Source organism: Ciconia boyciana, chromosome 10, assembly GCF_034638445.1.
Source record: "Ciconia boyciana chromosome 10, ASM3463844v1, whole genome shotgun sequence".
Lineage (NCBI taxonomy): Eukaryota > Metazoa > Chordata > Aves > Ciconiiformes > Ciconiidae > Ciconia > Ciconia boyciana.
Window position 1 is genome coordinate 19,430,598 of NC_132943.1, and position 15,289 is coordinate 19,445,886.

General features: G+C 38.1%; 1 protein-coding gene across 6 annotated transcripts in view; it reads right to left on the reverse strand.

Moving 5' to 3' along the window:
* RBMS1 (RNA binding motif single stranded interacting protein 1) overlaps positions 1-15,289 on the reverse strand; it is a 150,458-nt gene that overhangs the window by 42,217 nt on the left and 92,952 nt on the right. For all 6 annotated transcript variants that reach the window (XM_072875241.1, XM_072875242.1, XM_072875240.1 and 3 more), the window contains exon 3: positions 213-271. In XM_072875241.1, coding sequence (XP_072731342.1) covers positions 213-271 — 59 coding nt within the window. The remainder of the gene's footprint in view (positions 1-212; positions 272-15,289) is intronic.

Genomic DNA, 15,289 nt, shown 5'->3' on the forward strand with positions numbered 1-15,289 from the left:
CCAGCTTGGCTGTACCACTGACACAGGCTGTCTGCCAGCTCCACTGGAAACAAATGTATTGAATACACTGACTGCAGGCAAGAATAAGACTAGTTTAGGAATAAGAATGGGAAAAAAAAAAAGTTGAAAGCACTTAAAATTCAACAGTAGTGTATTTTATAGAATCAGTTAGGACTTTCAGGTGAATGTAATGTAAAGGCAAACATACATACCTTTGCATTTGTTTGTTGTCTTATCCAAAATAGCCTTCGTGGATACAATTTTCCCATACCTAAAATGTATTATACATATGTAAGGAAAAGGAGAAAAAAGCACCCTATTACAACAGATACCCAATTCACATTATTTTATATCCTATTACCCTTTACTTCTAACAAAATGGAATAATATATAACTATATAATTATATAATGAAAACTCATACGTAGATAGAAGTGACAAAAAAGATCAACAATTTCAAGCATGATCTTGTTCTATTCTCCCTATGTTCTCAGTGGCACAGCAGAATCACAAAACAAGCCAGAGAAAAAGTGCTTTACAGAAAAGAATACAACACAGTTAAAATCCTGGCACATATAAGAAACTACGGTTTAGACACAAGCTTGGACTCTCTCAATATATATAGAAGATAAAGCAGACAAACTGCCTTGTCAGTGCCAGGCTTGCTAACTAACATGGTATGGGGTGGGGTGGGGAAGTAAAAAACTTAGCTCTCTCTCCCCTGCGCCCCCCCCCCCCCCCCAAATGATTTAAAACTCTGTTCTGGAAGGTGACAAGTGCAAGTCAGATTTATGACAGCTGATCAGCAAAGGTGGTAAAGAATTGTCTGTATTTTTAAAATGGAAAATTGAAATGTAAACCATTTCAATTAAAACCAAACCATCCCTCAGGAAAGTTTCTATTTTATTTTTTTAAAAGAAAAATACATTCACTGCCTGTTCCTCAGCTTCTCAATAACTGGGCAGTCCAGGTACCAATCTGCTACGCAGTCCAAAGGGGAGCACCCAGAGATCTAAGAGCAGTTAAGCTTGGGAAACAGGCTGACAGCAATCCCAGCTATAGGAACGATTGCTGTTTCTGAAGTGTTCTGCAAAGTTTATCAGTATTAGATTTTTTGATCAAATTTAGAGTAGAATTTGTTGCTGCGGTAAAAACTTGCAATTTTTCTTGGAAGTCAAATCCCAGTTTCAATTTTAAAAAAGCAACACCCTTGGCCTGCATCAGCAGCGGAATTGGAAATGGAGCACAGGTTTCCCAAGTTCCTTACCACAACCTCCTCTGTTTGCTCGCGAACTATATTTGATACAGTGCTGTGAGTATACAAGAGAGAAATGATGCAACATGAGGTTGTTTCCACATGAGAATAAATGTAACTTATTACATCAACAGGTATACCTAAGCACTGTGTGCTAAGAGGTTCTTTATCATTGTACAAGAACCCAAAATGAACGGAAAATTATGAGAAATGTTATCAGCATAAGAAAGTGGAATTTGGGGAAGAATGAAGTTCTGCCAGTTCACCTGCTAAATATAACTTCAACACAGTGAGTATCATTTCAAAACGATATTTCAAAAGACAACTAACTCAATTTCTACAGTGGCTGTATTAGCTTAAAAGTTCTTTGAAATATATAAGAAGCCTAATAAAGTTAAGGTTAGTTAGTTAAGAGTACTCAAATAACTGTTCACTTGCAAAGTGATAGTCATTCAAGGATGAAGCCTATTTACAAAGTACTTTCCCCCTAAAGAACATTTAAATACGTGTTTCAGTGTAGTTATCACTTTTTGTGACCAGTTTCAAGCACCTTTTGTTTATTCAATGAGTTATTGTATGGCTTCAAATAGTTGCAAGGGGGTAAACCTGGGACAGTAGCCACTAGGTTTTGGCTTCCTTATTGTATGTGAAATTGCGAGCATCTGCACTGATATAAAATAGAACTATCCGTCTATAGCCCAAAAATGTACAAGTGTCAATGAAAATCAGTGCATACCTAAATATATTATGCTAGAAGCTGTAATAAAGCAATAGAAATTGTGCCTAATAGTTGGAGCAGGTACATATTAGAGCCACTTATTTTCCAAATGTGTAATATGTAAATTAGAAAGCTCTATACCTCGTAAGTCAAAACTTCTGAAACTTTCTCCAGAATTTTTCAGAGTGCAGAGTAAAAGTACATGTTATAAATGAGAGAAGCAAACTGTTCAGGGACAGGGCTCTTCAAGGTCCACTAAACTCTTGTGTCCCAAGTCGCTTGCACGCAGCATTATATTTGATGGCCAGCATTCTCCATGCCGTATCAGCTTCCCTAAGCTTCTTAAAGTGGAGAGCTACATAACCTTTTGTGGGAAAAAAATCCATGAAGGATGATCTTGTCCCTGCTACTGTTTCAGTTCTTGAAAGTGTAGAAAGTGGTGGTGGTGAAAAACTACAGCACTGGGTATCTATGTAAACAAAGTAACTGCAACCCTCAGCCAGTTTGGTCATGGAGAGGAGTCGGGAGCTGGCTATGGACTGTGCTGGCCCACAGATGTTGACGCACACCCATAAACATGTGTCTGCATGTCTGTTCTTTACAACCACTTCATGGACCATTTTCCAATGTGCAAGACCGCTAGTGATTTAATTCACTGTCCTAGATAGCATGGCTCCTGCAAAGAACCAGCTGCCATGGAAGACTGCCAAGAAGTTTCAGCAGTGTGAGTCTAGGAATGATTCGGAGAACCAGTATAACAATAGCAGACATCGCCAGGATTTCTCCTACAGTTTTCCCTGTGAATGCTCCTCCCAAGTGCTAGCTCTCCACTCACGCCATGAAGCACAGAAACGCAGTTTACCCCACCTCAGCCTGGGCAGAGGGATACATCCCCTCCTTGCTCCCACCATCTGGTCTGATATGTCGGGAAATTACTCCTTGCAGTTCCTCATAAGTGCTTCCTTCAAATGATGACCGTCATGAAAATCTACTTCCTTCCTCCCGAATTCTGCAGTCCTAATACTGCTGTTAACACAGGCTCCTGCGTTCAATTGCTCATTTGTTAGGTGCAACTGCAATCGAGACCCACCAGAAATCAATGAGCTATAAAACACATCAAAGTCATGGTGCAAAATAATATGTATTGCCTACTTACAAAAAGGAATATAGCAAGCAAGAGAAAACTTACATTCCAAAGATGCCTATGATGTTAGATCTTGCCTTGAAGACCATCATTCCTCCCAAAGCTCATGCATATCTAGTTGTCTTAGGCACCCTGCTGAGGCTACTCTTCTGCTCCAAAGTCTTACTGCGTGCTTGGTGAGACCTGCTACCCAAGGCAGAGCACATCTCTCATGGTTGGCAGAATCACTTCTCCAATGATCGGTGATTGCTTGTTCCCTCTCTTCTGAAGCATTTTTTTTAAATATGCTTTCTTTTAAATTAAGTGCTAATCTTGAGAAATAACTGCTAATCTGGCTGGTGACAAGCAACTAGGTATTCCTTATTAAGTAGATTATTTTTCTCCCAAAAATAACATCAAATGAATGTTCAGCAGCAATAAAGAGTTCTTTGGGTTTCTTAGGGTTTGGTTTTGTTTTGTTTTGGGTTTTTTTTGGGGGGTGAGTGCTATTAACACATTCTCTCTTTAGTCTGAATTATCTTTGGAGATGGAAAGATGTTTTCAGCTTTGCATCTCTTTTCTATAAAGCACTTGTACCAATGTCAACTAACGTATTAAGGAAGAGAGGGCTTGGGTAAGAGGCAGGTAAATAATTGCCAGGGTGCATTGGTTATGGGATTAAAAGGGGTATGTTCAGTAACAGTCTGTATACCAGTGTACAAGCTATCGTCATAGTACAGAACACCATTACAAATGTATACTTGGATATGAGATAAAGAAGAAACTTGTTCAAAAGCCAAGTTAGGAAGATAAGCAGTACTGCTACTTAACAGGATAATGCTTACCGCTGCCCATTACACACTCTTTGTGCAGAAGTGAAAGGGTAACCCCACCTACTCAGCTGCCCTAAGAAGATCTACTGCCAGGCAATGTGAATGTCAAAACACAGCACTACACCTTTGTCTTCGACACTTTTGAAGTGGAAGGCTTGAAGCAAAGCATCAACACATACTTTTTAAAAATCACATTGTTGAGCAACACAGTCAAACCCAGTGCAAATACTTGCACTGACAGATTTATTACAAATAGCTAGGAATACTTTCGACATTTAAAACATCTCTGAAGCCTAATTTTGGTGACCTCCGTGATAATGAAAGAAAAGGGTCCTTACAAAAACTAAGTACACGGATCAAACCAAACCAGTGTTTATTCTTCTCCCTTTGTACATCTGCTAGTGTAACGAACTACTTGCAAACCTGAGGGCGATAAGATGCCATCATGAGCATGACAAAGAATGGAGAATGAAGTAGCTTGAAGTCTCTGCCACAAGTGCTATTTTGAGTGTTGAAAGAACTTATCTGTGTATGCATTAGGGGAGGTACAATAAGAACAGGCAGTGAGAGGCTTGATAGGAGTTGTCTGGAATGAATTGTTCAAATCTTTGTCCACAATAGCTTAGCGTAACATACCTCATACCACCAAGCTCACAGTGCTTCCTTTTGCAGTACTTTCAAACTGTCTTCCAGCTTGTGCTGTGAAGGGTTTCTCTACCACCTGACATTGACTCGGACACTAACACACCAGAAGGGTCTCTGCTACCACAGAAAGTCCCTGCCCTTTCGAGCTGCTTAGGTCCTCCATCCTAAACTGTCCAGAACTTTGTGTTGAAGATGAGCAGTGCTCTCTCTTTGCCTAAGTCCAGTCCAGCTGTAAAAAAGAGCATTCCTAGAGATCCTGCTGTTATCCCTTGCATTTCTGTAGTGCTGTCAGAACTCCTCTGCTATGCAGAAACAATGCCGCATATCTTCTCTGTTTATTCTAGCTTAATTTTTACATCTTAGCATCTTATCACTGCCCTTCATGGAATGCTCTTTATTTCTAAGAGCCAGAATCATGTGGTAAAACCAGGCATGGATTTCATAACATATAAGTGGCTCTGAGTACATGAACTCACTATCAGGTGCAATTGTGAAAGGAAAGAGAACCTGGCTGAACAGAAAAATTTCGGTAGCGAGCCAATATTCTCACCAGGTGACCCAAAGACAAGAGAGAGCAAAACAACCAGGCAGATCCAGCAAGGAGGGTCATGTGGGAGAGCAGATCAGTTAATCCTACAATACATTGCAGTTGCTGAATGGGTCCACATCAAAATAAACCTTGCTTTAGACTAGGGTAAATAACTAGAACGAAATGGATAAAGCAAATACTTCCAAAGCAATTCCTGTATATTAGTTGTCACACTGTAAAGAACTTGCAGGTGGGGATGCTTAGTCTGTAAATCTGCTTTTTAAAAAAAAACCAAAACAATACAAAAAAAACCCCAAAAATAACTTTCTTATTCAAACATGGTCTTATTCAGTGCACAACATGGTCAGTGGGCACCTTGCATGTGCTCTAAATGCAGTAAATGCCTGCTTGAAAGGGAATAATATTAATCTTCAGTATGACCCTAAATAAATGCATGTAACGAACACTGACTTCTGCAAATCAGTGATGAGCCACTTTTAAGACAGAAACCTCACCTCCCCAAACACAGAGTATTCTATTTTGAACAGTACGACTCAAAACATTTACGTGAAACTAACGGTCTTAATAGCCAAGTCCCCACCACAGTCTTTCTCACTTGTAGAGTATGTGGAAGCCCAACCCATTCACCTCGACTGAGACCTGAAGAGGAGGCACCTGAGCAGTCCATAGGAAGGCCTCACCTATGCTGCAGTTCTCAGCTCCTCTATACCACCTGGTGCAAAAGGAGCAAAGAAAATTCCCTGTAACTGAGCAAAAGAGTCAAGGGAGTTGTCAGCAAGAACTGACTTGGTACAGATGGCATCCATACCTCACTGCTCTTCCAGTGTTCAGGGTATTTCTAAGCCAACAGCATAGCCAAGGGAACATAATCAGCCCCAGCAACCTTTTCTGCTGGATCCAAAAAACACCTCTGAGCAGTACAAAAGGTTTTATCTGGCTCCCATACCTCCCTTGCTCTGCTGCATCTTGGCAAAGTGGTGTACTGAACCTTAAGCTCTTGCTCCCTTTCAAGCTTAGATAAAAACAGGGAGTTTTTGTTTCTCCATGTATCAAATTTTTAATTTCCCAATAAGGGGAATTTCAGAAAATAATTGTCAATACAATACTGCTAGTCCTTGTGATAGCCTAGTCTAATCCTGCTATTTAATTATGGGTAAATGTTCTCTTACAAAAACTTGATGAAGAAATTTATTCAATCCACCAGAATACTGAGTTCAGAGAACAGAATCAAACCATATGGTTTCCATTTTTAAATTCTTCTTCACCACATCTATGCCCTAGTGTAGAAGGAGACATTGCTGAGAACATTTTGTCCATATTTTGTTTTCTGTTGTTGCAAGACACACTGTTCTTTGAGAAACTCTTTGGAATCACTCCGTTGCTTTATGGCCATCATGAACCTAAGGAGTTGCTACTGGAACATAATGAGCACCTACCACCAAAAGCCAGACTAATCATTTTTCGTGCATAATTAAACATTACATTAAAAGTTGCAGTTATAGTTTTCTTATTTTTATTTGCACAGTTAATGGGTATGCATAATCTAGCTTAGTAAAAGTTGTGTTTTGAAATTGTTATAGATTTGGCTAATTTGCTTGGTTCAGCAAAATCTCCTATACTAGCTTCAGATACTCAAGCACTGGGTTAACCAACTCATCCAGATTGCCCTGTTTCAGGCACTGGATCATATTTTTCACTATGTGCAAAATAGGACTTCCTTATGAGCCTAAATTAAACTTAGAGTGCTGCTTTGATGACATTCTGTCAAATGGTCATGTGGTTTTGACACAAAGCTAGTTCCTTCCTTTCTTATTAATTGTCCCTTTGACTCTCTGGTACTTCAGAGAGAAAGATGGTATTTTCAAAATATCCAAATATCCAAGTAGTCCTCATTGTCATTTTTTATTATTTTACTTGGGAGATAAATAATACCTCAAAATAAATTAGAATTTATTATTATGGAAGCCAACTACTATTTTGATTGTCTTTACAAAATGACTAAAGTTACATTTTGTCCGTTAATGTAAAGACTATTTTTGATGAGTTAGGATCTGTGTACAAGGAAAAAAAAACAAACACAAACACAAAAAAAAAAACCCAAACCCCCCAATCCCACAGATCTTTGGCTTTACTGACAATTCAATAGTCTTACATGCTGCTGTAAATTCTTCACAAGATCAAGAAATCTTTCTTCACAACCTCTCTACCTTTAATTCTTCATTTAAGTTTTGCATATTTGTGTTTTCAATAAGAATCAGTGAATAAGAGTATATATATCATCATCATTACAGATACAGTTACCAATACTAGTACAAACTAGGATTACTTTGGTACAAACAATCTTTTCTTCAGGCTCAGTAGGTTACAATTCCAGATTTCCCTGAGACGTAATCAAAAGTAGCAAAACCAGATGCAAAATCAGATACACTATCAGCTCTTACAGTTTTCCATCCTTAGAAGAGCAGATGCTCAGCATAACGGACATATACAATTTGGTGAAGTTTGAACAAATGCCTTCTCAGTTTCTTAGACAGTATTAATTTTAACAGATAAAAAGCAGTATTTTATAAATACAGATTTGATTTATAGTGTACAGGCTCTACACAAATGTAACTACTCCATAGCTAAAAAGAACCAGGAACTGAAAACTCTAACGAATAGCGAAGTGACACACAGGAGAAAGGTTTTGGAGATTATTATTTTTCAGCTACCCATTTTGTTTTTCTTAAGAGTAGTTATTTTCTGGTTTAGCCAAGGATGAGCTGTGGGGATAGGGAAGAAATGTTTTTAGAATCAGGAAATGTTTGCTTCCTCTTGCTTCATAGAGATGTAAATAATCTCTATCCATTCCTTAGAAGCTGACTGAAAGTCAAGAGGAAAAAGTCCTGTTAGCATCCTACAGCTATTTTTATGATATTTTGCAAAGGTTTTTCAATTAGTATGCTCCTTTTTGCACAACAAATTGATTATCTTAAAAGCATGACCCACTGTACAATGCCCCTTCATTTAGCACAACTGAGGAAAATTGCTTTTTTTAGTATCTCTGGGTATTTTAAATGTTTAAGACATATTACAGCTGACACTAAAACAGCATTCCTAATGTAGCTTTCTAGTGTGTGCTAAACCAACAGATTTCCAACAATTCCCCGCAGAGGTGTTTTCTCCATCAATCTTAAATCAACAAATAAAGTAATGGCATGTTTATTCAGTTTTATTTTATAAGGTTAAGAATGTTGCAATATGTGAAAAAAGCAGTTATTCTTCAGTACTATGATGACACAATCATGGAGAAAGGGGGGGAAAAAAAAAAAAAATCCATGAAGCCTCCTCCCCAAAGAGCTTTTGGAGTTGAAGGGGAAGGCTCTCAGATTCTTCCCTGCCAGGCATTGAGAAGAATTCAACTGATGCTACTTTGAGAAAAGCACAACAGCAGTAGAATCGAAATAATGAGAGATTTAAAAACCTAAGTATAAAATCTTTAAGCTAGGATTTGTTTGGGGGCTTTTTTGTTAATTTAAAAGGAAAAAAAAAAAAAGGGCAAATTCTGAAGGATGAACCTATAACTTCTATCCTAGGCTCTAGTAAATTTATCGGCATCTGTTGCCTCAGTCGCTCCACTGAGGATGTGAATAGATATTTGGCAGAACTATGATTAATATTCACCCACTCTTCAGGGTGAGATTTTTTTCAACGCCCTGAATCTTGGCCTATCCTTGCTCAGCTGCAACATGATTTCTTACTACTAAACACATGGTATTTAATTTCCATTTAATCCTTCATAGGCTAGCAAGATAATAACGCTCAACTTGATGGTAGGGAGAGACCAAAGGAACAGTTCTAGACACCGAAAAAGGAGAGAGCAACAGCAGCAAAAGTGGCAGAGCCAACCTCTTGCACTGCATAGGAGATCACCTTTCAGATTTCATAGACACCTAAAGATTCTCATCATCCAAATGATTCTTATGAAAGCCAGGATACTAACATGTTGGTCCTAAATTTGTTGATTACATATCTGTTTTAACTGTAAAGACACAAGATGTCACATGCTGTGAAGAAAAATGGAATTTCAAGCAACAAACTGAGAAAAATTATCCCATTTGGTGTTTTGTGCAGCCACTGCCCCTGCAGTAACCCAACCTAACTTCTGACAAGCTGAGGTGATTTAGCATAATCTCTGAACCATCTGCTCGGCTATCTATCAGTTCAGTAGCCTCGTTACTTTACAGTTTATAGGTTAAGCAGGATAAATAATCTATCAGAAACACAAACGGATTTGCCTCTTTGACACACTTTGAAGTGCAAGTATTGTCTAAGTAACCATAGCCTGCTTTCTCCTAAACTGGGGGGGGGGGATCACAGTAGTGCATTAACCAAAGTGTCTGTTCTTTCAGAAAAGGAAATAGTTTATGTTCATCATCATCTTTACAGTTTATGAAATCAACAGTTCAGCAGAGCTAAGTAAATACTTCATAACTTATTTTTGCCTAGACTTTTAGGAGATTTTTTCTATTTACCCATATGAAAACTCATATGCAAAGTATTTTTAAAGGTGTGAGCTACGTAGAGTCACGTTACATTTTCAAACATCTGTTTGCAGGGACACAAATGCTGGTTGACATTAAAAGTGTTGTTTCCTGCCAACATTCTACTGAGTTTGATAACCAACGTTAGTGAAAGACCACACCCTGAGTTGGCATTGTTCTTTTGAGAAAAATATTTTAGAGATGGATGGAATATGAAGTGATGCGTGTAAATGAGATTGAATAGTTTAGAAACTGATTTGCTACTATTCTACTTCTAATATAGTATATTGCAATTTATATGAAGAACCCTTGCACTCAAAGCGTTATAGAAAGTTTTACCATAAGACACTGAACTGAGGATCATTCATATGAAAATGAATTGTGCAGTTATTCAGATAGTCACAAACAATAATTCTCAGAATTATAATAAATTATCATAAATCAGCTAACATATATTAAGACATCTGCACAAGAAATTATCAGTAAATACTACAACATTAGAAAAAAATCAAGACGTCTGCCTCTCAATCCCTGCCTTACAAAGCAGGCTGCACTTTCTAATCTGTATCATTCAGCATCCAGTTTAGCAGAGCAAACTATAGAGAATCCTTATTTTACAAAAAGGGATAATTAATTAAAAAGATATTTGGAATTCTTGGCTAACCCACTTTTTAGTACTACAATCATTCTTACTCAAAAAACCATAAGACAATCTACATTTTCTGCAGGAATTTGCCTATGCATCTACTGACAAGGCTATTCAGGTATACAGGAAGGGGTTATAGTTTCCTACAGCTACAAGATGGAAGAACAAAGACATGTTATTTTAAAAAAGCAAATGGTCTCACCCTGTTGTTCTCTTACCCTAACACTACAGAATGGACACAAATTATAACTGGGTTAAGAGTAAAGCACTGAAAAAAACCCTGCATTTTACATACAACTGAAAGCAAAAACTGAAGCAATATTCTTTGAAAATAAATTATCATAGTTCCTGTGGCTCCCAGAAAGAACATAAAAAATAAGAGAGCACAGTTTGACATAGCCATGAAAGATACAGGGGCTTTTGGAAAATCATAATTCATTTGCAAGCAAAATAATAAAGTTCCGAACAGGTTCAAATTACAAGTCTGGAGTATTATTTCTACAGGCTAGCAATTTCTTTTAAAGCAATTTTCCTTTTTTTCGTACTGAGAAATGATCACTAATCAAGACAATGATTTGGGAAGATGAGAAATTAAACCAGATGAATGCTAATATGTATTTATAAGCCAAGCTCATGGCAGGTCTGCAGACATGCATGTATTGATTTACCACTGCTAGCTGTTTTAATCTGAAAGTAAGGCAGTATTTCTACACCCAACCATAAATCTTGGCAAATTTCAGCCTCACCAATTTTGCAGAGCCTACACTAACAGCTTGAAAGAATAAAACTATGAAGACATGAGAGAGCAGTTCTTGTTATTCATAATTTATAACTCCTTTCTCTTCCCTGTGCTAAACAGCACAGATCAGCTTGGGAGCATAAATTAGTCTCTCTACCTGAAGACCTTTTATTTTTCAATTCCTCCTCCTTCATCCAAGGAAGTCAAATTCAGTCATTGTCAGTGTATGATGCATTGTCCTTTATTTTGCCTTTTCCTAAGCAAATTTATTTTTCTTGTGGGAGGGAATTAAGGACAAGGCAAGGGAAAAATAAAATTATTTATCAACACTTCCCAATACTTTTTTCCCTTGTTTTAGTCAGATAAATCAGGATAAACCAAAAGGTGTTATTCTGGCTACAGTCCTAGCTAGTGTGAGATTACCTCCTATCTGGATAGACAGACAGACACCTATTAATGCTGCAAGCCTGTATCCTTGCAGAAGATTAATCTTTAATTTATTCTTGCCTATTAATTTCACTCCTAGTGAAGGTTGCTAACCAAGTCTTATACCCTCAGTTTAAATAAATGATGCCACGAGGAATATGTTGGCAAAGTCTTGAAAACCATGAGACTGGAGATTGCCAAAGTAGAAGGGCGCTTTCAGCCACATCCCATTTCCTAAGCCCCGACCCATCTGTCAACTCTGAACTACAAAAAACTGTCTCACATATTGTGTAAATTACGTATATACGTATACATAAAAATACATACATATATATGTACACACACACATAATGTTTTTTCTTGCATTTACCTTGTATGGAAGATGCTTGGTCACTGGAATAATGCTTGTCATTGATAACTTTTTAAAAATATGTCAGCGTATTTTGTATGTTTTCCTTCTGTTTTTGTAATACTAAGACAACACTAAGCCAACAGGATGAATCCAAGACCTGGCCTGCTGGATTAAAATACCTTCTGCTCTAAGATACCTATTTGTTCTTACCTGCATCTTGCACTAATTTAACACCCCATCTTGGAAAGTGCTGACTGCCCCTCTTCTGTCTGGAGGGCAGAAGAAGAAAAAACCCAATACATTCAAATAACTTCCAGTCTCTCTGAACAGCATTTTAACAGTGGTTCTTTTATGAAATACTCATAGTAACATCCTGCTTTCAATAGCTATTCTATACTGGAATTAACACCTAATTATGAAGAAACTATAAAATTAATGTTAGAGTCTGATCTCCTTTAATTTCTGGTAACTTAATTTCAATCGTACTAGAACAGCACTAAATGCACAAATTATTCAAAATCACTGCTAAACCTTCCAGAGGCCTTGCCCCCTTAATAGCACGGCATGTAGACTTGATCCCTATTTGAATCTGCGTCTCTAGTCTCAAGTCCCAGCTGTGCTGAATAGCAAATATCTCCATTTCAATAAGGAAAATGGTTATACTAAAGTAGTTCTCTCCAGGGGTCAAAATACTTCAGAAGGGCATGTAAGTGGCTGTACGTTATTGAGCAGAAACATCAGCTCACATATTATTGATTATAACTGCATGGCTCTGTTGAAAAGATGTCTGCAGTAGTATTAAGTGCTGAGATAGGGACAGAGGAGTGTTATGCATTAAAAAAAATACTATCCATCTGTTGCCAAATTTTAGATACATGAGCAATCACAAGCTGTAACACAAAATCTAAAGTGCAACCTTTGTGGCTGATGTGACAGGGTCGTATTCAGTGACACTTCCTCAGTTTCACACTGCTTAAGATAGACAGTCTTTTGAATATTGATTGAAGCAAGCAGGAGGCAGAGTTTGATTTCTGTAGTTTCGCAAAGAGAATGTAATAGATACTTATCTGGAAATTTGCTTTTGGTAGCTTAAATATACCATTTTCTATAAAAACACCATTAACTTGTTCTGATCCCATCGCTATAGCAGCTAGCCAAGTACAATCGAAGTCTTCTGGAACCACTGCACATTCAGCCTACTCTTAGCCCCGAGCTGCAGACAGACCTGCAGTCACAGCACACTGCCCACTACCAGATTGTCACGTAGAACATACCCAAGCTGGCTGAAACTAATGTGATCCCCCAGACCCTCATTTCCAGTGTTTTGGGTTTTTTTGTACGACAGCTATGTCAAATGCCACCATAGAAAGATAAATTCAGTGTCCCAGACTGCACTCTTGCTGGTGTCCATCAGGAAGTGCTTGGATCGATGGGCTTCACAGTGAAGAACACAGACAAGGGAAGTTAATCCTGGCCTAGCAGGGAAAACCCAACCCATGAGCATCTGTGCAGAGGGGTGACTCAAGACTGGGTCAACTAGGCTCAAAGAAAATGGGGATCCTCCAGTTGGCTGTATCAACTGCAACCCTGCATGGCATCCACATTAAACAGATGTAGATTCAAAGTTTCTTAAAAGGAGCAGCTGTGGCAGTTTCACAAACCCAGAGCACCAGCAGCCACAGAACGGACTATTCAAAAAACACATTCTGATACAGTGCCAAGAAAAATCAACCAACCACTGCATGACAGCACAGCTGACAGGCAAGCCCAAAATCAGTGAAGTTAGTCTGTATCACAACCACCTTTCTTGAACAGATTCAACAACATATGCCAACAAGGGAGCTTGTATGACATGGTCACAGTGTTTCTGGGCTTTACAGACCTTTTTTTATTATTGAGAGCCCAAGATGACTATTTCTTTACCTGCAAGAGGGCAGCAGAATTAACTTTTCTCTTAAAAGTGATGAAGTACTATATGAAAGAAGCCATAACTTCTACTTGAGGATGAATCTGATGCCTACGCTTCAGATTCTAAAACAGTTCATTTACTAATTTTTCCAATCAGTTTATCTAAACAAGGTGATTAAACCAATCCAAATAGAGATCTTAAACTATTTTTAATGAAAAACACTCAGAAGCAGGAAAATGTAACAGATACAGCTATGGCACAGAAAAGGACTGAGAATCCAAGGAGACAATGGCTATACCCAATGTCAGAAAGCCACTCATTAGTAAAGAGTTAAACAGTATCTAGGTCACTCTGCAGTCTTTCCTGCACACCCTAAGCTCACTGCATATCGGAAATGCTGTGTGGGAAGGCCAGGGAGCTAAACTCACAGACCAAGTATGACTCAGACTGCAGTAATTTAATGATACTTTTTTTTTCTCTTAAATTATCCTTGGGATTAAAAGAATCCACACCCTCAACACGAAACCAAATCACGGTGGAAGGAAGAAACCACAAATTCACGGATCTTTGAGTCAACAAAAGGTACCTAGAAGCAAATTAATTATTAATGGTGAAGGACTGAGACCTTTCCTGTAACATACGATATGGTCAGAACAGAAGAAGGTGAAGAATTTGAGCCCGAGTCAGATGTTCTTCTGAAAGCCCTAGTGAGGATGATCTCAGCAACAAGAAGGTCAGAGAACTGTCTGCTACAAAAATAAAGGAGAGCCATCACAGCCAAATGCTGACCTCTACCACTAGAGGAAAGCAACTCAAGGGAAATAGCCTCACATTTCCTCAACCACTGCAGAAGCTGAACTCAAGAGTTGTCAAATATCTTTGGCACAAACGTGAGCAGAAGACAACTATAAGATCCTGGAGAAGGCAGAACACCAGCAACCCAGGTCCAAATACAAATCCAGTTAAATCCCTGAAGAACAACTAAAATGTCTGCAAATTCTGTCCCACTGAACAAAGCAGAAGTTTGGGAAGGACACTAATGAGCAGAAGAAAACATTGCCCTCAGAAATACTCCTTCCTGACTACAATACAAAATTATGAAAATTTATTCTTTCCTCTGCACTTCAAGCTGCCTCCCTCCCCTTCGGTTAAGGAAAGGACAAAAAAAGGCACGCTAACTACCAGAAAAAGAGCAACAAAGCTAAAATGTCCTAATGGCATTAAAATGTCTTCTATCACAGGAACTCATAAATTTTCATCTAGAGAAACAGAAAATACTTTCCCCTTTTTCATGGAAAAAATTTAACTAGTTTTGTTGGGGTGATATAAACAGCAGTGGATCCCTTTTTCAGAAGGGTTTTTATCAGTATATTGTGAAGTACACGGCAAGCCAATTATAAAGAATTGAGCATCTGGCTTTACAGCTATATATTTAGATGTATTCTACTCTGTTTGTAATTATATTATCTAATTTTTTTAATCCCATGAGATAAAGAAACTAACAATGTTCCCAAAACCTCTATCCACCCTATAAACATCACTGGGATGCTTGGTCAGTAACCAGTTACCTT